We start from the raw sequence: 27,248 nt of genomic DNA on the forward strand, positions 1-27,248 counted from the left end.
ATAAGGTATGGACTGTAAACTGTTATACCTTTTAGCTACTTATGAGCTCTAATGTATATACTTATATAAACTGTTCCATGTGATTTGGAGATAGTTCTTATGGATAACTAACTTTTTCTTTCCTCCTACAGAACTGGCTAGATCCTGCAAAAGAGATAAAGAGACAGCTGAGAAGTGAGTAAAGAAACATACTTATATTAGTCCGTTACTTCTGCCTTTAATAAAAGCCTATAGGAAGAAATACTGTAATAGTAGCATAGGATGGAGTGAAGGCTTTCTTTTGGATGCTGAAATCAACGAAGATACTGTAGAAGTGGCTTTAGCTGGGCATGGTACCAGGTGCTTGGAGTCCTAACACTCAAGAGGCTGAGGCAGGGAATCCTGAGCACCAGGCCACTGTAGGCTGCACAGTGCGACCCTACCCTACACGGCAACAGCAAAGCCAAAGTATCGTGACTGTGGGTGGCTTAGAGACTTTTCCCTTTTAGGAGGCGGTAGGTTTAGGCTTACATGTGTGTGAAATCTGCTTGTATGAGGTAACAACCTGGCTTTTAAAAAACTATTTGGACATTTTGGGGTGACATTTATGAATGTGTGACATTTATGAATGTGTGCAGTGTGGGAGAGAGAGAGGGAGGAAAGAGTGCACGCAGTAGAGGTCAACTTTGGTGTCTTCCTTGATTATTCTCAGACTTGTTTTTTTTTGAGATAACATTTCCTCACTGAACCTGGAGCCCATGAATTTGACTAGATTGCCAGGCCGTTGAGGTTACCAAACTGCCTGAGTCTACAGTGTCTGCTCCCAGTCTAGGGTTTGGATGCACGCCACTGCTGTGCCCTGCTGTCACACAGGTGCTGGACATTGAATTGTGCAGATTGAGCATCTCTCCAGCCTCAGACTCTACCTTTTGTTTGAGACAGTTTGCTTTATGTATACCTAATATAATTGTACTGTTCCTTTTAATTTGAAATAGTAAATTTTAGTTGCTAAGCATGTCCTAAGCCCTAGGGGCACACCAGCTTGCACCTACCTAGTGCACAGTGCAGGGAATATGGCTCAATAGAAGTCTTTTTTCCAGAGGTGCTGAGGTGCCTATCTTCTCTACAGTTCATTTCCCCCAAAGGTCAAGACCACTTTATTCTGCCTGCTCCTTTTCATTTTCACCTTTTATTTTCCCTGTAGTAATTCTCAAATGGTTCCATGCTTCCCACCTAAGCAGCCTCAGGAGCCAGGAGAGGCATGCCTCTGTTTATGGCCTTGTAGGTGATAGCAGTGGCAAGAAATGTTAGCACCACGGAGAAGTCTCTGATAGGGTCCTGGTATTCACTTAAGACACGAGGAAGCCAAGGACAAGAGGAGTCCTTAGACTTGGGGCTAAAATTCTGAAGAACGAACAGTCATGGTCATCACAGTGCTTCTTAGACTGGGCCTGAGGGCTGTCCAGGGAGAACTAACCAGCAAAACTCCTGAATTGTTGATAACATTCGTACATTTTCTACTCTTTTACTATTCTAACATCAGAGCACTGAAACAGTTCTGTTTCTGTGTACCTCCTGTCTCCTCTTTTACTGTTCAGTCTTCTGTTTTATTATGTTTTTCTATCGCCTCAAAAACAAAGCTTGGTCTTACTATCGTCTTCCCCTTCTACATTTTATTTGTTTGTTTGTTTATTATTTTTTATTTATGTACAAGGTTTTACTGCTGCCTATGCTGGTAGTGAATTCATAGTCCTCATGCTTTAGCCTCCTGAGTGCTGGGATTATAGGAATGTACAATCATAGCTGGTTTTCTGCTCTTTGGTTTGAGCTTATATGTTGTTCTTATATCCTCTATTTGTAGATTCATCTCTTTTACCTTATCCAAATAGCTTTTCACTGGCCAGTCTTTCTGCCTTGTCTGGAACTTAGGCATACTCTGGAACTTGGGACTTTGAGTACAAAAGCTGGAATAGTGCCATGCGTTCTGGAATGGTTGGCTCTCTGAGCTTTGAGCTGCTCTGACGTCCCAGCATCCATTGCCTTCTTTCCTTTCTCCTTTGCATTTATTACTTCCTGTTTAATGCATGATGGAAAAGCAAAGAGGAAGTAGTGAGTAGACAGAGCTGCATTATGCTGGCATTATTGAGGAAACTGTCCCAGCAAAAAAAATTTTTGTCCCTTCTGCAACTGATACACACTCTGTAAAGTGTGTGTGCTAAGAAAATAGAGTTCCTGTACTTACTGTGAACCCAGAACTGGCAGGTGACCCAAGAGAGCAGGGCAATGTCTGAAATGTGATTGATGGCCCATAGAGTTCTTTACTGTAGTTTGTTTTGTGCCACTCAGATTTGTAGACATTTCCTGTTGGAAATTGCCCTTCAAAAAAAACTTAAAAAGAAAGTTTGAAAACATGAAAGGAGACTTTGAATAAAAAAGTGCTTAAAAAACTTGGAAAGCAAGACTCCTGTTGATTATGAATCATGTTCTTATGTCTTGGTTATTTATGAAGTGTTTTTTAAGAGTTATTTCAGGACATTTGCCTTCATGGTTTGGCAAAAGGAATAGCAGCACACGATTCAGTGTGGCTTTTTTAGACAGTAGAGTTCTTTAAATGATACCCACACTGTGTCCTCCATGAGTGCAGCTTAGAAAGTATAGTTTTCCTATCGCGGGCGATAAAGAACTCCTTTGATTTTATCCTAGTAGTTTTTTATAGGTAATAGGCAGGTAGAAGGACTTGCCTAGTGGTCCTCATCTAAAATTTGCCTTAAATTTTGGTTATTCTCTCAGTAGTATAGCAATTAGGCTGTATGTCTACAACCTGCCTGTGATTAATATATAAATAACCTGTAATTAATTGAACTATTTTTTATGTAAAGTTAGGGATAGCAATTAAATTGAAAATTACAAGTAGATTTTAAGTGTACTTACCATGAAAATAAGTATATGAGGTAATTTCTTGGTTAACTTACTTGATTTAGCCATTCCATAGTCTATACATATTTCATGTATCTTTTGTACCATAAATGTATACAGTTTTTGTCAGCTGAAAATCTTTAGCATTTTTGGGATTTGGAAATACATCCTAAAGTGCAGATACTCTAGTAAAAATGCATGCATGTAGTCAGACCTGTGTAGTTCTGTGCTGGTGTTAACATGTTTACCAGATAAACAGGGGACCCTTGGGAAAGGGTGGTCTGGTGAAGGGAGCCTTACTTGATTATGGCTTGGCTGTCACCCCATAGAATGACCATGCACAGTCTGGGTATTTGACAGTGGCATGGTCCTGCAGGTGCACTCTGAAACCTGAGAAGTCTTCATAAAGCAGTCAGGGTCTTACCCTACGTTCCTATCTTTAGAATATGTCGAACAGTCCTGTTACACAGAGCGTTGTTTCCTGATGGCTACTGCGAACACTTGAACATTTTCATCTTTTGCCAACAATTTGGAAATCCCAAGTATTTTTTGTTTTTAAAGAATGGGGAGTATTTAACAATGGAAATCCCATGGGTGAAACAGGTTTATCTCAGAACTATTTAATGGAGATCATTCAATTTATTGTATAATAAATTGCTATATAAAATACATAGTTATAAAAATTAAGCCTTTTTTCTTTAGTAGAGGCTTATATATGTTAATTTCTATTTTTTAAAAAACATTTCATTGGTAACGTCTAGGTGATACTAAATTACTTAAACAAAACAAACAAACAAAAAAAACAACAATCCCCCAAACCTGTAAATAACTAACATTTTATAATCACAGATCTTCCCTGGCTGTTCACTTTCAATGTGAAGTTTTATCCTCCGGATCCTTCCCAATTGACTGAAGACATCACCAGGTACCCTGTGTTTACATTTTGAAACGAATCTTTGCTTATAGCTATTATCTCTGTGTTCTGTGAGTACGGCTGTAAGCTGAAAGTCAAAGCAATAGAGAAAGTGCAGTATAAATCTTTGTAGTGTATGTGCACCACATGTGTGCATGCTTATCTGTGTGTGCACCACATGCATGTATGTCTAATACCCATGGGAAAGAAAAGGGAAATGAGCTATAGGCACTTCTGCGCTGGAGTGGGGGTGCTGGGAAGCAAAGCTATCTCTTTCCCCCCTCTAGGCATTTAATACATATCATTGTGTATGTGGGGGTGCATGCCAGGATGGACATGGGGAAGTAAGAGCACAACTTTGTGGAGTCTCTTTTCTTCTCCCACCTCTGTATGGATTGTAGGGAGTGAGCTCATATCTTTGGGCTGCAAGTGCCTGTATCTGCTGAGCCATCACTCAGCCTCAAGCAGCTTTAAAAATAAAGCAAACTTAGATGTCAGTTAAAAATGGATCTTGTCTCAAATAGCTCGAAGTATTGCTAGTTTCAAAACTTTTATTTACTCTTCTTTGGTTCTTCTTTTATATTCAAATAATAAAACACTTAAAATATTGCTGGAAGTTTAAAGGCATTTTAGTATTTTAGCTTTCAGTGTGCAAGTGTTTCTTCTTAATAGTATACCCCATGTATACCTGTGTTAGTCTCATTGTACAGGTGTCATGTATTTGTATTTATCCATTTAGTATGTAAAGAAATCTCTGGGCTGTGTGTGTGTGTGTGTGTATGGGGGTGCGTGTGCATGCTCTTGTGCACATGAATGTGGTAGTCAGTAGTCAAGCTCAGGAGCCATCTGCCTTGGCTTTTGTTGTTTTGCTTTAGCATTTATTTTACTTTGAATATGTGTGGGTATGTGCACAGAGGTGCACACCACCCCCTGGAGACCAGCAGAGGGTGTCTGACTCCTCTGCGATGAAGTTACAGGCAGTTGCAGTTGAGGATACAGGCAGCTCCAAGCTCCCACATCAGTCCTCTTCAGTGTGTGCTCTTAGCCACTGAGCCGTCTCTCCAGCCCCGCCTTGCTCAACTGTGTGGGGTAGGTGTGTGGGGTCAGCAAGCCTCAGAGATGTTCCTGTCCTCCTGCAGCAGTGGGATGATAAGTACACACCACTGTGCCTGGGTGTTCCTGTGGGTGCTGGGCCTGAAGCTCAGGTCCTTCTCTTTGCACAACAATCACTTTCCTATCTGACCTCTCCCCAGCCCTGGAAATTTGTCTTGAAAGTCATTTGGACTGCTGGCTTTTCTTCCTTAGTGCTCCACCCCACACAGTAAAAGAAATGGCGGAGTAGAGAGCTTTTGTAGAGTCAACGATAGCGGTTTCATTCTCACCTCTCTCAAGATTATGTGAGTGAGAATACACTTATGTTACAGACAAGGATTGAGTTTAAAAGCAAGAGCATTTGCTGAGCTGTGAGACAGGGTCATTAACGGTAACCAAGGAAGGTTGTGGATCAAGTTTCTGGACATCTCAGTCCCGGTAGACTAGGTGTGTAATAGGATTTCTTAACTTTGTGAGGAGTTAGTGCAAATGACAGTTACTGTGCAGGCTTGTGCAGTTACACACGTAGCCGAGGAAAACTGTGTAGTGTCTGTACTTCAGAAAACGAAAGGGACTTAGAGGAGGACGGCAGGTCTCCGGAGCCTGTGCTTTTGGTGCTTCTGGTGGGCCAGTTTGCCTTGCTGGTGTTGAATGCTCACGAGAACGTCAAATAATGGACATTTATTGCCAAGGTTGGAAAATGGCAGGTGTTAGGTTTGCTCTCACCTTGCTGCCTGTTGCTGAATACCTGTGCACTGCTGCGCTAACTAATTGCTACTCACATTTTAATCATGCCTTGACTCGGGTAGCTCCAGCGAATAAATCATAATAAATAGTAGCTCTTGTACCTGCTCAGTGAGTTTCTTGAGCAAGATCTCTGGTGTGTTGCCACATAGGGAATAGTTCCTCCGTGGAAGAGCCTCTTAACAAGGAGTGTAGTGGGCGTTTCCTGGCAATAGTGTGTGTGGGGAATGAGAATCCTCTGGTGATTGCGGCTTTATTATATAGGCATATGTTTAGTTTTCTGTGTAAAAAGTGCGTGAAAAGTTTCTCATCCTGTGGTGGGGAGAATGGTGTGTGCCTGCTCTGACGGAAGACCCCATGTGTAGCAGGACCAACCAGCTGCTTGAGACCTGTAGCTGTCCCAATTGAAATCCTCACTGTGACACGACATTTCGAAGGTCAGCAGGCTTTTGGAGAGGCCAGGAACACTATTCAGAATGAAATCTCATACTATGTAAAGAAATCAGCTGGGAAATTGAGAGAGCTTTTGCCAGGTTTTCTTTGAAAGTGTTAAGTCTTGGTTCTGAGAGTGGGAGGACCAGCGCATGTGAGGGGCACATGGATGAGCAGCAGGTGCTGTTCGAGTTCAGGACAGCCTGGACTCCAGCCTCAAAACCAGTTCTCTGGAGAAGCTCAGCTGTGATTCTGTGATTCGAGAGGTCAAGCGAATACAGCCTTCCTTAAAAAGAGGACGCTTGAAACGCATGAAAATACCCAGACTATAGCGTCCGTGAGAAGACTGCTTTACCTAGAACATCCCAGAGCAATTGCCAGTGCTTGTGTGAACCCTTTGATAAGTGTGGGGCTGTGATGATCCTAGCATTTCTTTCCTTTGTGGGATACACCCACGGAAACCCGCACAGCTAAGCCAAACTGGAACCCTGTCTGGTTCCTCTCTGATTCCCCAGCCCCAAGGCCTGCCCAGATGCTGTGCCGCCCTTGCTTGTGGGGTAGAAGACAGGAAAAGGGTGCAATGAGTGGGACTTACAGGCGTGGGTAGAGGTCATCACTGGGAGAAGGTAGTCAAGTGGCATTGTGAATGATAACCCCAAAAAGATCTTTTAAATCAGCTTTTAACATATGTTCCCCAAAGGGGTTGATAATGGGGCTGAAAGAAAAAAAAAATCCTCACAGAAAAGAAATCACATTTTGTATTTAGTAGAAAACAAAACTTCTCATGTAATGGTGGAGTGAGACAATGAGATTACTGACTGCAGGTAGCTGTTGCTGTTAGAGCCTCCAGTTAGGTATTCCCAGGCTCCACGAGAACTGTTTATTTATGCATCTGACCTTTACCCTGCAAAGATTTCTCACGGTAAAGGTATCACATTAGCCTTGGGCAAGTACATTAACTTGCTCACAACTACAGATCAGCTCTCGGGGCTTCAGAGTGCTTTCTCTTTCTGCAAAACTGCGCTAGTTATCTCAGACTAGGCAGTGGACAAGCAAGGGCTGCAGTGTAGACTGCAGTATGACTTAAAAAAGCATTTCAGGAAAAGAAGATACTGGTATGGAAAGGGTAGCTGTGAGCAGGAGTGACTGATTAATATATATGCATACATATTTTGTGAATGATTACTGTCAAGATGTCTATTCTCTTAACTAACTTTACACAGTTTTAGGAGCTGAAGGAGCAGAGTTAACCTTCATGTTATGGGAAGGCTGTTTTTGCTGTGAATATAAATAGTCCCAATAAGCCTGCCACAGAGGGCCTCCGAAAGACTCTACCCTGGAGGGTATCAAAGCAGACTTTGATACTGAGACTTAAGGCCAACCTTTGGGCAGAGTGCAGGGAGTCTTATGAAAGAAGTAGGAAATAGTAAGACCTGGAGAGGACAGGAGGCTCCACAAGGAGAGCAACAGAACCAAAAAATCTGGGCACAAGGGTTTTTTCTGAGACTGATGCTCCAACCAAGGACCATTTATGGACATACTCTAGAACCCCTGCACAGATGTAGCCCATGGCAGTTCAGTGTCCAAGTGGGTTCCATAGTAATGGGAACAGAGACTGTCTCTGACATGAACTGATTGGCCTGCTCTTTGATCACCACCCCCAGGGGGGTGCAGTCTTACCAGGCCACAGAGGAAGACAATGCAGCCACTCCTGATGAGATCTGATAGGCTAGGATCAGAAGGAAGGGAATGAGGAGCTCCCTTATCTGTGGACTTGGGGAAGGGCATGCGTGGAGAAGGGGGAGGGTGGGATTGGGAGGGGAGGAGGGAGGGAGCTACAGGTGGGATACAAAGTGAATAAAGTGTAATTAATAAAAATTAAAAATTTAAAAAAGCAAAAAAAAAAATAGTCCCAACTATGTATATCCGTGTGCAGTGGAATACTAAGATTTAAGGACTTGAGGGGGCTAAACTGTTAACTAGTGTTTTCCACCCTTCTCTCTCCCTGTCCCTCTAGATACTTCTTGTGCCTTCAGCTGCGGCAGGACATCGCCTCTGGCCGCCTGCCCTGCTCCTTTGTGACTCATGCCCTCTTGGGATCCTACACACTTCAGGCTGAGCACGGAGACTATGACCCAGAAGAGTATGACAGCATTGATCTTGGTGACTTCCGGTTTGCCCCAAGCCAAACCAAGGAGCTGGAAGAAAAGGTGGCAGAACTGCATAAAACTCACAGGTCTGTCGATTGGTAGCCTGACAGGCAGCTGCCGTCAAGGTAGACAGTCTGGAATGCTTGCTTGGCATTTGGGAGCAAAGTTTTGGCTTATCTGCTTGCTCCTTCTGGAGCTTGTCCAGTGCTGATGGAGACAACCTCCTGCTCCTGAGATACCCATTTACTGTTCTTTGTAGTGTAATATGGGGATTGTGTTCTTGATTAACTCCTTTACAGAATAACATGTATATTCCCATGAGACACTTCCTTCTCCCTTCCCTTCCTATCCTTAACATGCTCGGGAAGCAGATGTTTGTGGCACTTACTTTACATGTCTCTGCCTCTCAGTATGAAAGCCAGGGAGGTACTGGGGCTAGATGATATCAAAACACTATATACATGTTTTAATTTTCAAGGACTGAAAATACAACTTTTAAAAAGCTAGGGGAGGTATTGAAGCATCTGGATTTGAATTAGAAGTTCAGGTAGTGATAGATAGGCGATAGCTGAAATGGGCAGATGGCTCCACCAGCCACAGAAATGTCCCTTTGGCTTAGGTGAGGGTTACTGAAGTTACTTAATGGCATGTAGACCTGGAATACTTTAATGTTTCAGTCAACACGAAGTGTTACATGAGTTTTAATATCTCTAAGCTGTAAGTATTTATACTTTAAAGCCATAATTTTATGAAATATTGACTAAAATTATTTGAATAACTTTCAGATTTAAAATGCTTAAGATTTAAATACATTGGCTTTTGCTTAAAAAATTAAAGAGCAATATTTGTCTTTTTCTCCCCTCTGTATTTAAATTTTATTCAACAGACATTTGTTCTGTCACTGAAATTTGAATTACTAGGTATAAAATGTTGTGGAAGTGAAGACTATTGGGTCAGAGACCTGTTTGCTGGTTGCTTAAATTTGGCTAGCTGGAGAAAGTGATTGGAATAGAAATCTGTTTCTGTAGACAGAATACTATGCTGTTTGTCATACCTAGAAAATAAAGTAAGTAATTCTGATGAATCATAGGAAAATTAAATGAAGGAATAGTTTTTAAAGTACAGTTAGTAGTTGATCCCGTTCCCTTCTCGGTTAGCCTATGTTCTCCCGTTATTGCCCAGGCTTTCCTCCCCAGTGAGCATAATGAAAAGCATCACGTTAGGGACATGAATGTTAAGTTAGAAGTCTGCAGTCCTGAAATGAGCAGGCCCAGACTGCCTGACCTTAGCAGGAAGCTGAAGTGATGGAGCTGCATCGCGTTTCTTACTCTCTTTTCTGCAGACATATGAGTAACTCCCTTGGTCCCAGCTCTCCCTGTCTACACACTTCATCTATTTTGAGCACATTGCATTTCCTAGTAACACAGTTTCTTTTGATTCTCAGGGGCTTATCTCCAGCACAAGCTGATTCTCAGTTCTTAGAAAATGCAAAGAGGCTTTCCATGTATGGGGTTGACCTGCACCATGCCAAGGTATTGTAAATTCAATGGGAATGATGTTATTGTAGTTTAGTGACTAAAGTTCTGAGAACTGAGTTTTACAAAGCCTGGTTCATTTTGGAAAAGACTGTTTGGCTCTGCTTTTGGTCTTTAATATTTCTTGGTGACTACTGATAAAATTCATGGGTGTGGAAATCACTTGTCCTCTCCCTACTTCTTTCTTCTTTTGTCAGAGTTTTAATTAATGCCTCCTGAGAGGTCTTACCACAGAACTGTCTTTAGTAGCCTTTACTCTTTACCCTCTGGTCCTAGTTCATGCTTTGTCCCAGCTGCTCTAGACCATTGGTTTGCAACCTGTGGCTCATGACCCCTTATGTGTGTGGGTGGGTGTGTGGGTGGGTGGTGGGGGCTTGAAGAACACTTTCATAGGGTTCATGTAAGACCATTGTAAAACATAGACATTTACATTATAAGATATAACAGTAGCAAAGTTAAGGTATGAAGGGCAGCGAAAGTAATTTTATGGTTGGGGCTCACCACAACATGAGGAATAACAGGTCACAGTGTTAGGAAGATTGAGAACCTCTGTGTTAGACCTGTGCTGAAGTCTTGACTCCCTGTCTTTTCCTCACTTCTTTTTTGGGAGAAGAAAGCAGATCTTTAAGCGTGAAAAGGTAAAAAGCATCACAAATATGCCCTGGCTCCAGGTCATGAAGCTCTGCAGACTAATTCCAGATAGTACATGGTTGGGATGGTGGGGGCTTCAGAAGTAGCTCATGGGTGGGATGATGGAGGCTTGTGATGGGAAGGCGGGGTTGATTGGGAGGCTGCCATTAGCAAGTGTCCTTGCTTCATGATCCTCCATGGAGTGGTGACACAGTAGGAGGACGAAAGGATAGACGGGTGTGGCTTGTGCAGAGTCAGTATCCGAGAGATTCTGCCTGCCCTGCCAGTCACACACAGTTTAGGAGGTAGTTATGGGTGCCACCAGGAAGCTCTCACCCATAAATACCCTCCCTTTCTTGGCCTCGGATTAGAAGCTCTTGTTTTGTATTATTATGCCTAATATTTACAAAGGACTCTTTTTTTTTTTTTTTTGGTGGCATTATTTATGTAACAGTATTTTTCTTTTATTATAAAATGATGTACATTTAACATAGAAAATAGAGGCAAACAGAAGAAAATAAAAATCACTTGGATCTCTGTATAGAAAGAAAGTTACTGTTTTGAAGCATTTTCTTGCTTGGTTTCTTTTGTTTGTTTGGTTTTGGGTTTTTTTTTTTTTTGGCCTCTGAGGACTCTAATTCTTGGGTGTCTTTAAATGAGGTCTACCTGGGCATCTTTGAATGAGATCTACTCTGAGTTTCAGTTTTTTAGTTTTGGTCTTTGTTTTATTTTGAATCAGGATCTCATGCTGTAGCTCTGGTAGGCCTGAAATTTGCTGTGTAAAATAGGCTGGCTTTGAACTCAGAGAGATCTACCTGCCTCTGCTTCCCAAGTTGCTGGAATGAAAGCTGTGTGCCACCACATTAAAAATGCTTTCACATGTACCATGGTTTTGAAATTTGAATGTATTTTATAAATACATGAAGTAGTAAAGAGGGTGACTTGTCTAATGTCATCTATTGCTGGTGGTTCTCTCTGCCTGATACTGTGATAAATATTACTAGATGGTAAATATGATCTAATGCTAGGTGTTTTTTTGTTTTTTTAAGTTTCTTTTCATTTATTGAAGAAACAAAAAAATAAGAGAGGACAGGTCTGGAACTAAAACTCTCCCATCTTTATACTTCCTATTAATTTTGATGTGTGTGTGAATCCTTTTGAGAGGGTGGGAGGCTAAGTATTGAACCTGGGGCCCCTAAACACATTCCTCCCTCTCTTTGATCTTGGACAAAAGCTCTTGAATGTCTCAAACATCCCAGAAGACTGTCCACACAGGGTAGCTTCTGCAAGGACAGAGCAAGTGGTAATTTCTGTAGTCATAGTTATTTTTTTATTGTTGCTGAGTGCATATTTCAGACATGGGAAATTAAGAAATATTTTTCTTCCTTTCACTTCATACCCCTTATCAACAATTCTGTTTTCACAAATACTGATAAATTTAAAACAGTTATGTGGGCCAGCAATGATTTGCTTGAATACTCGTGGAGTTTCTTTTTCGGTAAAATAAAAATACTTATTTGTCCTGTCTAAAGATGGCTTCAGACTAGATGGAACTGGATTTGTCCATATGTCCAGCTAATGTCACCTCCTCAGCCATGGTGAGAACATGCTGTTTCTGCCATTGCTCACCCTCTCCCTTTGGCCATAGCTATTGATGCTTTTGGCATACACACACTGAGTTTGGTGCCAGGTAGTTTGGGCACCTGTGCCTAATTGACCCAGCTTTATCTGCTATTCCTAGAGAGAGTTGGATAACGGGATACCTGGCAGGCGCCAGGATACCAGTGAGTGAAGATTGGCTATTTTAAGTCTGGGATTTTATTAATGTCTTGTATTTGATAGACGCACACGTGCTGTGGTGCACAGTGCATGGCGTGTGCGGAGGGCAGAGACAGCTCCGTGGAGCTGGTGTTCTCCGTCTACCCTTATAGTGGCTCTGAGGCTTGAACTCAGATCCTCAGGCTTTTGCAGCAAGCACTTGTTGGCCGAGTCATCTTGGCAGCCCAGTATTTAAAGCTTCCTCAGTGTGGTGTAATGTAATTCTGTGTCTTTGTATTTGAATTATTCTGGCATCACAGTAGAGAATGAGATTAGTATTAATTGGCTAAACTGTGCCTTTATTTTGAAAAAAAAAAAAAAAATATATATATATATATATATATATATATTGGGTTTTATCATTTTAGTAATGGTGCTGTCAAAACATGCTGTTATTGAATTGGGACTTAGACAATGTGCTGTTTGTCTTTGCATGTGTGAAACTTTATCCTGTGTTGTTCATGATTTCTTTACATGTGTGTGTCTCTGAGTAATAGTGTTGAGTTTATCTTTCCTGGCTGAGATCGCTTGTCACCTGGAGGACAGCTACTGTGTGATTTGCATATTGCGCCTCTCTCATCTTCAGTGCTGTGTGAAATTTGAGGGGAAGTTGTTCCTTTTGAAATGTACTTCAAGCTGTCAGTGTTCTGCTTTTGTTTGTACATTTATGTGGGTAAATAAACCCTTTTCAGGCTTGTGATTATTCTATGTTATCATCTATTCCAAATTTAGTCTTCAGGAAAAGGAAACTATTAATAACTTCAGAAACAGTTTCCAGTCTTTGCTGTTTGCCAGCCGAAGGGGTACACAATGAGAGCTGCGTGTCAGCACTAAGTCACTGAAAATGCTTGAAAGATTTCAGAGGCTTCGACACTGTCAGCCCAGAAGAGACATATCCTGTGGATTAGTGTTTGCAAAATATAATTTTAACACTGTCAGCTCCCATAATCCATCTTAGTTTGGTAAAGTGAGATAGCAGAATGTCCCATACAGTAGGTCAGCAGACTATCCATTAGGTCTGGGATCACTCCAGGGAAGTGCTCTGTGTTCAGCGTTTTCCAGATGCCAGAGTCTGGCCCTTTTTTCCCCTTCTTCCCTGTTAACTTTTAAAAATGCATGAATTGAATCTTTTGCAGACTACTGTGTCCTGTAAATGATAGTTCATATCATTTTGCAAATTCCACCCAGTTCCTGAAGATGAGTAATTTAATATGAACATTTGCTCTACTCCTACAATTAACCTAGGTGCTCTCACTAAAATTTAAATGCACATGTGTGAAGTTGACATTTTCAGTCACTTGAGGTTTGCTTTGCCTCCGTCTGTGTAACACTCGTTGTTCTGACTGTCCAATGGGTTGCACTTGGCAGGACTCAGAAGGTGTGGACATCAAGCTGGGTGTGTGTGCTAACGGCCTTCTCATTTACAAAGACAGACTGAGGATCAATCGCTTCGCTTGGCCAAAGATCCTGAAAATTTCCTACAAGCGCAGTCATTTCTACATTAAAGTCAGGCCAGCAGAGGTAAGCAGCGCCGTGTACCCGTGGCATCACTAATGCACTGTCAGCGCTCCCGCTACAAGTAGCGGAGGTAAATGAGTTCTTGCCACTAAAATACGGCAGAAAGAAGCTCTTCTCTGGTGTTTTCCGGCCCCGAAGCCAGCGTTCTTGATGATATATGAACATTCTTGTTGCTGATATACACAACCACTAGGTCTTTCACAAAAGGGGATCTTTTTATGCTCCCCCACACAGTGGGGGCTCCTTTGTTTCTGTTTACTCAGTTAAGTAATGGAATGTGTTTGAGAGGCACTGAATAATCAGTTCACTAGGTCCATGGGCAATTAGTACTTGCTTTTTATAGAAATAGTATCACAATGTGATTTTTTTTATTTTAGATAACTATATTGATAAACTAGTACTTATTAAGAAAAATTCTGACAGACATGACTGTAACTGTTTACCACGTAGCCAGTGCTTGAAAAATAGGCTGATTTTGTTTTATGGATTTATTCCAGCTGGAACAGTTTGAGAGCACCATTGGATTCAAATTGCCAAACCACCGGGCAGCTAAAAGGCTATGGAAAGTATGTGTGGAGCACCACACTTTCTACAGGTAACTTGCAAGTCTTGTGTGGTTGCCATTGGTGCCCTGTCAGGTTAGGCCAATGGATAGCATGGCTGATGTATCTATGCCTTGCCCCAGGGCTTCTTGCTCTCCTGGGGCCATTTCTGTTGCTTGAGGCCATGCTTTGCACTGCCTTCTGATCACCTTGTCACTGTCTGTCCTTCCACCACTGCCATACCAGTCCACCTGCTGCCATCCTTCCTGTCATCAGTCTTCTTAGCTACAATTCAGCTCTTCTGGACTTAACCTCTTACTCAGCTTGAGCCCTGTTCCATTTCTTTGTTTTGTCAAGAATATTCATGTGCTCAAACCCTCATCCTCCCAGCACAGCAGCTTCCCCACTGTGTTGCTATCAGGTCAGTCTGATGTCCTGAGTGGCACATCTGTGCTGCCAAGTGCCAACTGAGGAAGCACTCCTGTGGTGACTGACGCAATGACACAGCCTTGTGCTTTGGTGCTATTTCAGAATTTCTAGCATTCGTGGGACCCACCCGCTCCCAGCCAGTTCTTTTGCCCCCTTGGAGTCAGGAACGTTCATGGTCATCTAGAGCTTTCATCCCTGTCGGCCCTTGGGATGGCTCTAGGTGCCTTCCCTGGAGAAGTGTGGATCATGAGTCCTTCCTAATTCACTATCACTTATCTTACCACCTTCATTGCTTAACCTCCTGTTTCAAGGAGTGGATAAACATTGCTTTGCTTTGATTGTTTATTTCATCTCTTCCCAAAGGATCCTACTTGGTAATTTACTTTCTAGTGGATGTTTCTGACATTTTTTGGCCAATTACATACTCATGTCTTCCTTAAAAACCAAAGCTCCAAACGAACAAAGCCCCAGAGAGCCCCTAAGCTTCTAATCTAAACAGGAAGTCAATGCAGGGCAGGTCTCTGTGAGTCCAAGGCTAGCCTTGTCTATGTAGTGAGTTTAAGGCTAGCCTTGTGTGCATAGTCAGTTCATGGCAATCCAGAGCTACATAGAGAAACAAACAACAGAGCAACAATAACAATAGCAAATCCTTGAAATCTCCTCTAATCCCAAGCTATAGCCTGTGTTCTGTGTCCTTTTTAAATCTTTTATTTAGGGGTGTCTTGTCACAAGTAGTTTGACTACCTTCATCTCAGTTTTTAGTGATTGTGGTTTATAAAGTGTTGCTGTAAAGTGTTGCTTATTATTTGCCCTATAATTATTGCAGTGGTGTTATCTAACTCCCTATAACAAATAATAAGACACAGACACCTGTTATATTTTAAAATTGCCTTATTTACTTTGAGCTGGGCAGATGTTTCTACCTACTCTGTCTCAATAACCTCATCCATCCATCTCCCTGCCCTCATCCAATGCCATCCTCCTTAACCACCCCATCTTAGCTACCTTCCATCTGTAACCCTAAAATACTTGCTTATATTTTTCATCTTGGTCGAGAAAAGACCATCCACACCATCCTTGGAGTCCTTCCTCCTGGCCCACTTGGTTTCTTTTCCAAGCTAACCTATCGTGGCATCCTCTTGCCTCCTGTCTTCCTATCCAACTGTTTGCTGAGATTCTCTTGTCCTTTAAGGCCTGGGAACCTTAACCACTTTTACCCCATTCTGGCTTGCCCAGGTTTAGCCCTTTAATCATCCAATCAGGTATAATGTCTTAGTCAGATTTACACAACAAGGATAGGTGTATCCAGGCAGGAACCAGATCTTGAGGGCCAGTAATTAGCATCAAAATAAAACATTAGAACTACCCCCAATATAAAGCCAGATAGGGTGAAGAGTTTTCTTTAGACCTTAGGATTAGATGCTGTTCTGCCACGTGCTAGCCGTGTAGTGGTGATGTTATTCAGCCTCTGCTTTACCTTGGTTATCTCTGTGTGATGCTAACAAAGGTTCCTTTTTTTTCTTATGGGATTGTTTTCAAAATTAAATGAGATTTTACACATGAAGCAAACATAAGCTGTTTGTGGTTTATAATGTTTATTGTCATCATTACCACTACCACATTAAGAGACAACAAATCGTTGCTATTACAGATGACTGGTTCTTATGGTGAAATGGAACAGATCCGTTTTTAAGACTACTCTAATACACTAATTTCAATGGAATCTGTCTGAATCAGCTGAACTAATCATAGGAGCCCTTGAAAAGTTTATGATGTTTCTTGGTAGCTAAGGCAAATGCTTCCTGAAGGAGCATGGGACTTCCTCCTGTGTAGCTAGATAACAGTGTTAGTGCAGTAGGTTAGACTGGATCCAGAGAAGGCCTGTGAGGGTCAGCAGCGAGGGTCCTGTTGGAAATGACAGCTCTTGGAGTTCCTTTAATGCTCTTGTTAGACATAGGTGATCGCTGCCTGTTGCAGGAAGTGGGTAAACGGGGTGGGCTCCTCTAAGAATGGCAGCCAGACCATGAGCAGAGGGAAGACCCAGCAGCCTCACCTTCTGCCCTGCCAGCTTCTCTCTTATGTGCCGCCCAGGACCTTTTGTGAAGTACTGTTCGCAAAGCATTTTGAGGTCATGTTTCGCTGTATTGCTAGCTAGGGAAACTCTACCATGTTCAGCCCGTCAAAGATACAGCTGGGATACAAAGTGAATAAAATGTAATTAATGTAAAAATATAAAAATTTAACAAAAAAGATACAGTTCATTAGGCTGCATTTTTTTCAGCGTCACTGCCTGTGTGTAACCCTTCAGAAAACTTCCAGGAGGAATGATTTACAGTTACACTTTACCACATGAATAGATTTGGGCCAATAAAGCCTGATGTATATTGGTTCTTTTATCACTTATGTAAGAGGGTGTTTTTCTGGATGTATACTGTGTTGAGTTAATGGAGGGTGACCTCTCTTAGTAGTCATACCTTACCGTGCCTTGACCTAGAACCCATCGTTCACTAAGCAGAATGTTTCTAAAACATCACGCAGAAGATCTAGAATTATGCTGGTAAGAAAGAGTATCAGTCATCTCTGTGGATCACGTGTAGTTCTGTTCTTTAAGAAGGAATCACTTAGCAGGACAGATTTTTGAGTTAGGTGGTTTTCCTCACCAGAAAGAGGATAAATCACAATTGCTAATGATAATGGGCCTTTTACTTGGCACTTAAAACGAGCAGCACAAAATCAGACATGTGTTTGCATAAATGGTTTACACTATCTCAGATACTCTTGATACATGCTCAGAACAGCTGCTCTTTTGGTTGGGCTGAAAAAAAATTCGTGAACACATCGCAATTATAAAACTGCATATGACCTAATGTGGTATTATTACATGTTAATCCCAGCACAGAGTGGATGAGTTGGGGGCCACCCTGGTTTGCCCAGGGAGTTTGATGTCAGCCTCAAAAAAATCAAAACAATAAAACCATATATGCAGGAAGGATGTTTTTATTAAAGTTTATGTAACACTTTTTGTCTAATGATATTTAAATGAGATCTTAAAATACATAGCTGTGTTTATTGTTTTTTGTTTTTTTTTTAATGCACCTGAAGTCTTTGTCTTTTTCCTTGTAGGCTCGTGTCTCCAGAACAGCCACCAAAGGCCAAGTTCTTGACCTTGGGCTCTAAGTTCCGCTACAGTGGACGCACGCAGGCGCAGACACGCCAGGCAAGCACCCTCATCGACAGGCCAGCACCACACTTTGAGCGCGCCTCCAGCAAGCGAATCTCAAGGAGCCTCGATGGAGGTGACACAGTTAGAATTTTGGATTCTCCTTATCTTCTCTAGTCCAGTGGGGTCAGAAAGTGGTGACCTAGTTAACAAAGCCACCAGACACCCTCTAGGGCAGTGTTTCTCAATCTTCCTAATGCTGTGACCCTTTAATACAGTTCCTCATGTAGTGGTGACCCCCAGGCATGAACTTAGTGTGTCGCTACTTTATGGCTGTAATTTTGCTTCTGTTATGAATCATAATGTAAATATCTGATATACAGGATATTTGATATGAGACTGCCATAGGGGTTGCAACCAACATGTTGAGAACTATTGGTCTTGAGGGATAGACATTTACCCCCAAGTCAGTAAAATGTTGATATTCTCTGAGTAAAATAATTTTGTGTTCGGGTTATCACTCTGAACTTTCTTTGTGCTAACAACATTCATGAATAATATGTATTGTTTTGTTTTTTTGTTTTTTAGCTGTTGGATGAATGTGTTTCTCTTGGTTTTATTTGATTAGGCTGTCTAATATGGCTTAATTTCTTATACTCATTGTTGCTAACATAATTTAAGGAATTTGGAGCTATGTTTGCATATGAATTTTAAATCAAATAATTAGGAAACAATTCTACCATCTCAAAATTGAAGCTTTCAGAAGCTTAACAGGCTTGCAGTGTTCAAGAGATCATGCTAGGCTCCAAAGTTTTAATTCTAAATATGGTTTAATCAATAATAACAAAAGATTACATACTCATTTGTATGTATGGGGAGGTAGTATAAATATTAATTTTTCTATTAGAGTTATGATGAGGCACATATTTGTAGTTTTATGTAAAGTATCTATGGAAGTGAGGTGATGTTCCTTTTTCATATATTTGTTATTAGTAAATTAGGAATTAATAGTATGTTTCTTATAAGAGATAATGTTTTTAAAATGCTGTTCTTTTTATATAACAAAAATGATTGTTGCAATTAATTTTTCAGTGAAAAGAAATAGTTCTTGAACATTTTTGGTTACATTTAATACTAATATTAAATAGTTTGAAAAAGTATAATTTTATATTTCACTATTAGCAAAAATCCCATTTTGACTGTTGTTCCTTTGTAAAGCTTTGAAATGTGAACTTGAACGAGATGTTAAATAACTAGATAAAACAGATGATTCTTACGCTAACATTCCTCCATTAGTAGAGGACTGACACAGGCTGACCTTGCTCTATTTTTCCTAGTTTAGAAATTACCAAGTAGGCACACACAGCTATCCCCAGGCTTCAGTGGTGGGCATTTTGAGGTGCATGGTTGTTATTTCTAGAGAGTCTTCCGTGCAGTTGTAAGGATTCACCAGAAAAACATGTGCTTCAAACAAATGAATGTCCATATTTCCAGATATGACTGTTTAAATTTAGTGACTTAGTGCAAGTCAACAAATGAACACTTTGCTGAGTGATCTGAAAAGTGTGCCAGTCCTCATAGTGTCGCTCAGACTGCTCTTCACAGTGTCTGACAGACGCAGTTCAGTTGTTTCTGCCCCAGGAGGAGTCACCGCCTTGTGGGCACTGCCTCCGCGCTCTTGTGAGACATGAGGCTGTGGAGTTCTCATGTGTGAGTATTGGAGCTAGTGAAGACCACTCAGCCAGGGCGCCTTCCTGTGGTCTCTGTGCTTCTTTGGGAAACGCAGCATTTTGATTGATTGGTTATCGCAAAGGGTGTTCCGAATCTGTATCTGAGAACAATTTTCACATGGAAAAGCAACAAACATGGCACCAATCCTTTATTTCCCTTTTGTGTTTTGGACTCTGTAAGCCATGAGATGGTCAGGTCACCGAAAGGATGATTGTGTTATTGTGAAAACTGGGAGGCTTTTCATATGTATGACCGTTAACCAGCGAACTGTTTGGTTCTTTTTCCCCAACAATGTAGAACCGCTCTGTTACCTAGTAATGAGCTTATTTCCTTCACTGTTTTAATCAGCATTCCTTTAGTGTCACTGACAGGTGTTGTGTTTCCTCATTTTTCTGTTTGCTTTTAAAAGGTAGGTTTGAACAGTTTAGCTAGGTAAGTAATCTTCCCTTTAAAGTTTAGAAAAATACTTAAGTGATTGCATAAAAGGCAGAGTTTAATGTGACTTAAAAGTCACCCAGAACAGCTGTGGTAAAACAGCCAGTCTCCTCTGAGATTAGGAAACAGAACCAAAGGAGCCAGAGCAGTCACTTTGAAGAACTGGAAGTCTGCATTGGGGGAGGCAGTGGTTTTTCTGAAAGTGAACAGTGAAGAGTAGGCGGAGATGCTGTGGTGCTTAAGTAGGATCCTCAGGAAAGAATGTAGCCTCCTCAGTCCTAGAAGGATGAGAGGGAGGGAGAAGGGACTGCATGGGCCATCCCAGGCAGTGGAAGCTGCAGAGCAGCTCTGACATGGGTGCACACAGAGGAAAGACAGCATACTTAGGCGTAGTCAAGGCGGCTGCCAGGCTTTGCTTGGGTCCCTTCTGGAGGAATCCATTGAGGGCTTGGTGTGTCTGTGTGAGCGTACAGAGCTGTGTTAGCTCCAGAGAGTCATGAGAGAGGATGGAGGCAGGGAACAGGCAGAGTGGCCACAGGGACCCACTTGACAGTGGTGGCTGTGGTCTTCACCTTAGGTGGGAGCAGACCAGTTGGTTACTGTACATTAGGCTGGCGGAGTGTTTAAAAGTGTGCAGTCGACATTTTGTCAACTTGGTTTTGTAATTTTTAATTTTATATCAACTTATAGTTCAGTGTCAGTATAGTTAAAATTACCTTTAGGTCAGATTTTCTCATTTTGTAATAACTTGTGATTGCAATGGGTGCTTTAAATGATATAATAAGTCAAAAGGGTACACATAATTATAAGCCTCTAGACAGGAAAATTAGGAAAATCTTAGTAACAACAAAAGCCAGCGTCAGGAAATAAGTATAGTGCAAGATGTGAGCTCATTTTAATGTTGTAAGGATTTGTGTAGATTTTAAAAAGTAAGTTTTTGTAGATTGGAAAAGTTTTAAAGGCTGAAGTGGTATGGAAATAGAGGTTTAGAAAACAAACAACAAAACCTCACTATGTGCAGAAGTACATCCAAGGGCGGTTTGACTTGCTAGTGTTAAGGAGTGATGCTCTGATTTGAGTTTCCTGGCTGAAGCAAATGGGTTCAAGGAGTAGAACTTCGTTTGATGAAACAAACCTGGCTAGGGAAGAAGCACACTGGGACAGGGCAGGTGACGGTTGAGGATGGTTGGGAGCCTCTAGGACAAAGATGGGCTGTACCGGATACCTCCAGTTAACTGGAAGACTCACCATCCTCCCAGCGTTCCCGGCTCTCCGGTTTTCTGTTTGCTGGAGTTTTTCTTGGTGTGTGCTACAAAAGCAAACCACAGGTGTCTGTGGAGCACTTTTCAAAGAAGACCTCAGGGGTGTTCGTCGTTCTGGAGGAGCCTCTGCTGCAGACTTGTCACTTGACTTGCCAACTCTTGAGTTGATACAACACCGTGACAGAACCTTAGCACAGTAGGTTTCTACCTCTGAGAGAGAGAAAGGCAGCGCACAAGGCCAGCTTCAGGGCACCAGCTGAGGTACCAGCCACTGGTCAGGTCGAGAAGTTCAGAAGTGTCAGAAAAACAAGAAATATTAGATGGGTAAATTCTTAAATCTGCTGTCTTTTAGTATGAAAATAAGTTACTTTTCAGGGGTATTTTTTAAAACCCCTTGAAACAAATCATGTTAATAATAATTATTTTTTAAAAGTAGATTTAGGACTGGTTTTCCGCCGCAGAATTACAATGCAATTCTGGGGGGCGTTTGCAGTTGGGCAGAGAGCTCCTCCTAGTGGCCAATTCCCCGGTGAGCCACATGCTCAGAAATCTAATTTGCCGATGGACTAATTTTTAAAACTCTCAGAATATTAGTAGAGTTTTGTATTGGTTTAAAAACAAGTTTGTATCACATGTTGATGTATTCAAAGTTCAGCCTGTGTTCTAGCTACTGACATGTGGCCTCTTTGTTTAAGGTGTTATATTCTTCAAAGCGCTACCATTCACAGCTCTAATGTATTTCAACTTATCTTCTGATTAGCCCCACTTGGTGTTGTGGACCAAAGTCTTATGAAGGACTCTCCTGGCCCTCCCGGAGAGGGCTCAGTGCCTGGCCCTGGAGTTGTCAGCTACACCGCCAGACAGGACGGCGATAGCCGGAGGGATGTCAGAAGCCCAGCGAAAGCTGCACCCCTGCTTGCTGAGGGAAAGGTATGGCACCTTAGCACCGCCCTGAAGGTGTGCTTAGATCTGCATTTGTATTTCATAAGTTTATTATGATTGTGTAACCTGTGTTGGTGTAATTTCCCATGGCTCAAATAGGTGTAGGCTGCTGCTGATTTGAGCTGTGATTTTAACCTTGTTTTGATTTTTTTTTTTTAGAGTAAAATATTTATTTCAGTGTAAATTACTCTAATGTAAGAACAGTGTAAATTATACAAATGTAAGAGCAATGCACCGGCATTCTCTGTTTTCTTAATTATCAGTTGACTCACCGATGATAAAAGCCATGCGATTTGAAATTTGTGTATTTTACTAGTCAAGTTAAAGGTAGTTTTTGCCTGAAATTTTATTACGTTGACTTAATTTTTTATGTGAATCAAGATATTTGATAATGGTGAGTGCAGGACTGGTGTGCTGTCAGTCTTTATTTTGTGCACACACTGCAGTGAATGAAGAAGCCGCCAGGGCTGAGATGTTCTTGAGTCTGTCAGGACTGAGATGTTCTCAAGTCTTGTCAGTTCTGTTACTTTGTTACTGAAGTCAGTTCAGTTGATAAAGTCACCTGATTAAAGGGCTTCTGAGCCCCTCACACATCATTTCCATAACCACATAAAGCAATTTTTATATGCAGCATTGGAAGTTAGTACCATGCGTATTCGTGTACACACACACGCGCATGCACACACACAAACATGCACACACATACCTATGCAGCCTGCATGGTTCTGCTGGCTTACCGAGTTTTCTAAATTCTGACCTTGGAAAGATGCCCAGGATGAAGCGAGAAAGAACCTGTGGCTGAAGGATCTGCAGGACTGTGGAGTTCTGACACTGACACCCGCTACAGACACACAGCCACAGGGCAGGGCGTCCGCGATACGGAATCATTGGCATCCTGTTGTTAAACAGTTTGTCTTTGTCATGTTGAAAAATTATTTAGCTAAGCAGCATTTAGTTAAAAATAACACAGTTTATATTCTACATGATATCCTTCAAGTGCGAAGTTTTCAGAATCTTTTAAATTATGCTTACAGGAGTATCCAAGAAAATGGCTACCGAAGACAAAGCTTAGTATTTCCGAAAGTCCTTTTCTGCTTTTATTAATGAATTTGACATTCATAATAATGAAAAATGTTTCTGGACAACAAAAGTTCTTGTATTAAATTCTAAAGGAAATCTTTTTGTCTTTAGCAAATGATTATTTACATGAGATTTTTTTTCTGTTCTTAATATATGTATCTGCAACTAGGTTTGAGTACCATTTGTTAAAATCTCAGTCATTACTATGTGTAAATTTTATGTGATAAAAGGAGTCCAGTTCTCCTTAAAAATGGATCATTCAATTAATTTTTAATCACTTTTCATGAAACCTTCTCGGGAGTAAAGTTTTCACTAACAATCTTCTTTTCTCCTATTTTCTCCTTGTTCCTGTGAACATAACCATTGCGTGACTCATACTCAACCATGGGTTATTCTTGAAATAGACTGTGTGCATGTGCCCTCCATCCCCTTTCATTTGCTGTACTTCATCTTTTCCCCCACACCTCCTGCCAGTTCCTGAAGTAGACTTGCTATCAGACATCTCAGAGGAAGACCCTTTGGGCGAGGCTGATCAGACCACACTAGACAGCTTCGAGGTGCTCTCCATGGGTGGAACATCAGAGCAGGGTGACTCTGAGGTGGTCGTGTTGGATTCTGTCTTGGATCCTGGTATAGCCCCTCCTCAACCTGACTGTTTTTCCACCTGTGAGAAGACCCTCCACTCCACTGACCTTAAGGATTCTGACCTGGGTTACTTTCCCTCCACCTTGTACAAATGCCTTGCCTCTGGCTTCCCATCCCTTCTTGACGAAGATGGCTATCTGGTGTTCCCCAGCCTCCCCAAGCTCTGGGTTTCTTTCCTCCCTCCTGGGCTCCAGCACTGCCTCCCCATCACATCGCCTTCCTTCCTGCCTTCACTCATCCTCATCTTTGCGCTGCTGCTCTCGGCATCTCAGTCTGTGTCCTTGTCTCTCACCTTCTCACTTCCTCTGGCCCTAGTCCTCTGTTACCTGGAGGGGAAAGCCACTGCCTCTCATGGTTTTTATGATTGTGACTTGAACGACAAACCAGAGGAAGAAGAAGCAGGAGCCACCATGCCTCCATAAGCTATAGTTTTTGAAGACCATCCAACTGTTCTTTGTTATATCCCTTTTCTAGTAGAGTCTAAACATGTCCATAAATTTCACTGACTACCCTCAAAATACTATGTACACCTTCACACACACACACACACACACACACACACACACACACACTCACACTAGTGCATGAGCATTAAGTTAGATACTTCTCTGCATTGCTATCCTAAGTCCAGGACTATACAAATACTGAATTCAGAGCAAGCTGGTAAGGCCATTGTATAAATCCCTTAGGTCACACTGGATTGTTAAAGGAGTGTGTGAGCTGGGAATCTGCATTCCTCTTAAGTATTCATATTCACTCTGTTTTGAAGACACGTATCAGTGCTGTTCCTTAAGCATGGGGTCTTTATGTTTTGAAACTTAGAATGCTTTAGGCATAATTGTAAGTGACATGTATCAGGAGAACTTAGCATTATTAATCTTGATAAATTCAAGTTTGTACTTGTACTTAGGAGCCTGGATTTGTATATTGCACTTCTGATGTTTCTAATAGTCTCAGAAACTCCGCATCTGTTGTACTTCAGCGTTGGGGGCCAGGTAGATACTCCAGCTGGTCGTCTTTCTTCTACCCCGAGGCATGTCATTACCAGGTGTTCTATAAGAAAGATAAATTTAACAAATGAAAAGTGAAACACGGCTTTGAGAGATTAGGCTGTATATGAGAGGTTGGCTTTTTAGTGGTTATTTATTTACAAATAGGTCTCTGAGGCTTTTGCATCTGTGAAAGACAGCTTTTTTGAAGTGTTCTACCTCTGCACTACAAGGAAGTCAGCCTTCGTGTGCAATAGTGCATTGTAATCATTTTGTTCAGTGTGGTCCGGAGACTAAGTGTCCTGTCTCTTAGGGACTCTATCAGCACAGCATAAATCACAGAATTCAGGGCAAACACAAAGAAAAATATAAGAAATGGAGTGAGTATACTGTTGTAGGAAAAATTGTAAGTTTCAACATTTGCGTGAGAAATACCAAAGATCAACACTTTAGTGAATTAAATGTTGGCCGAGAAGTTGGAGGCTGATTCTTGACAGGTCAGATTTTCACCTCTGATACAGAGGTGGGGTGGCGGAACTCTGGGCACCCACTCACCTCTCCACACCACTGGATGGTTATAGGACACGGCTCCTTCCGTGTGTGGCCCTGCCAGCCCGGCCCAGGGAAGGAGCCCTAGCATGGAGTGCCCCGGAAAGTGGATTTTCCTTCTGTGTCGGTGTTTCTGTTTCTAACACTAGTTTTCTACTTTCAACATTTACTCAGTATTTCTTAGTCTTACGCCTTAAAATTGATTCTTTGGGATCATGAAATACTGGAAAATGGCCAACAACAGAAAACTAATGTATAAAATTTTATGAAAAGAAATTGGCTATATTTTAAAGATTATTTATAAATACCCATTTTAAAATGAAAAACCTAATAGTCTAATTTTGCCCCAAGAAAACCTATTTTTAAAACCTGGTTGGACAGGGTATAATGATGTAAAATTTGTAACCTGTAAGAGTGGAAAACAAATTTGCATCTCTGCACCTTGTTCCATTGCTACTTAGCTTTTGCCATCTTGGCACTCTCATAATTTTATTCCTGTTTAAAAAGGAATTCTTGAAAGTAGAGCATAATCTAGGGACTGAGAAAGAGTGAAGCTTCCATTCTCCATTCCACTTGTACAAAGGATCATTTCCATCCCATGTACAACAACTAGGTTCCAGAAGAGCACGGTGGCTTAGTATCATCTTCCGAGGGCCGGGAGTAAAGGTTGTGCTGCTGCTGCACCATTAAGTTTGGCTCCAAGAGCCCCTTCTTTCTGCCTGTGTGCTGTGTGACTTTGCAGGGGAAGACGGAAGACGTGGAAACATACCCCCAGGAGGTGTCTGCTTTCCCTTATGTTAAATACTAAGTGCCTGCTGCCTGCCGTTATTATTGGTGGGGCTAGGGGTGGGACATGATAGATATACCTTTTGGGGTTTTCTGTAAATTTTGTCTAAGCTTTTAACATTTTTATTCTCTTATTTTAAAGCCTTAGATTACGAAACTCTAGGTTGTTTGTAGTGTTTGCTGATTGATACACTTATGTTTATTTGCCTTTCCCCCTGTGTGTGATTTAATTTCACAGAAAAATACCTTGAGAGTAGAAGGGGATAATATTTATGTCAGACATAGCAATTTAATGTTGGAGGTTTGTATGATCTCAGAACCCGCTCCACTCTGTCCTCTGGCTGCCAGGCTGCTGTGGACGGGAGGTCACGCACAGGCTGGCTGGCCATTCTGTTCAGGCACAGTGCATGCAATGCATGGGGCTGTTGATCTTGGGGGTGCATGCTACCCGTCCAGTTTGGTCCTTAGGTGGCGTGGATAGGAATATATTTACTGTAAGTTCTCAAAGTGATAGCTGGGGAGAAAAAGTCTTCATTTAAATAAGGTTTGTCCTTACTAAGTAAGCTTGTTCCCTAACAGGTCATCTTTAAGCTAAAGTAACACAATCCCATATTTAATATATATCAGAGTAGGTCATTTTTCATGTGGCGTTGCCCACTCACTTGACTCTTGAGATATGGTTTGTTTCTCTCTCCTTGAGCTCTCACTGCAGTCCCTGTGATGAGGTGTGTGTCCATTTAAAGTGTTCTCCCTGAGACTCTGTTAATTGATAGAATTGTTCCCACTAGAGAAAAAGAACAGAGGAAAGAGAGTGAAAGGGAAGTGGGGGAGGGGGAGAGAGAAACAGACAGCAGACAGACAGAGAGAGAGAGGACAGGTAAGACAGAGGCATTGGGAGCTGTAAACTGTTCCCCATGTCACCCGAGAACAGTTTTTCCTTCTCCAGCTGAGGGTGTGCAGCGTGTTCCGTG

General features: G+C 41.7%; 1 protein-coding gene across 8 annotated transcripts in view; it reads left to right on the top strand.

Annotated features, from left to right (window-relative positions):
• The window catches only part of Epb41l2 (erythrocyte membrane protein band 4.1 like 2), a 154,174-nt gene that overhangs the window by 101,497 nt on the left and 25,429 nt on the right, over positions 1–27,248 (top strand). For 5 of the 8 annotated variants that reach the window (XM_055599311.1, XM_055599312.1, XM_055599313.1 and 2 more), the window contains exons 5-12: positions 132–174; positions 3,745–3,820; positions 8,094–8,312; positions 9,671–9,758; positions 13,578–13,730; positions 14,225–14,322; positions 17,822–17,994; positions 22,047–22,216. In XM_055599311.1, coding sequence (XP_055455286.1) covers positions 132–174; positions 3,745–3,820; positions 8,094–8,312; positions 9,671–9,758; positions 13,578–13,730; positions 14,225–14,322; positions 17,822–17,994; positions 22,047–22,216 — 1,020 coding nt within the window. Of the gene's footprint in view, positions 1–131; positions 175–3,744; positions 3,821–8,093; positions 8,313–9,670; positions 9,759–13,577; positions 13,731–14,224; positions 14,323–17,821; positions 17,995–22,046; positions 22,217–26,515; positions 26,579–27,248 lie in introns of all 8 variants that reach the window. The other 3 variants (XM_055599308.1, XM_055599309.1, XM_055599310.1) reach the window with 1 other exon arrangement.

Source organism: Psammomys obesus, unplaced genomic scaffold, assembly GCF_907164565.1.
Source record: "Psammomys obesus unplaced genomic scaffold, mPsaObe1.curated_primary_1811, whole genome shotgun sequence".
Lineage (NCBI taxonomy): Eukaryota > Metazoa > Chordata > Mammalia > Rodentia > Muridae > Psammomys > Psammomys obesus.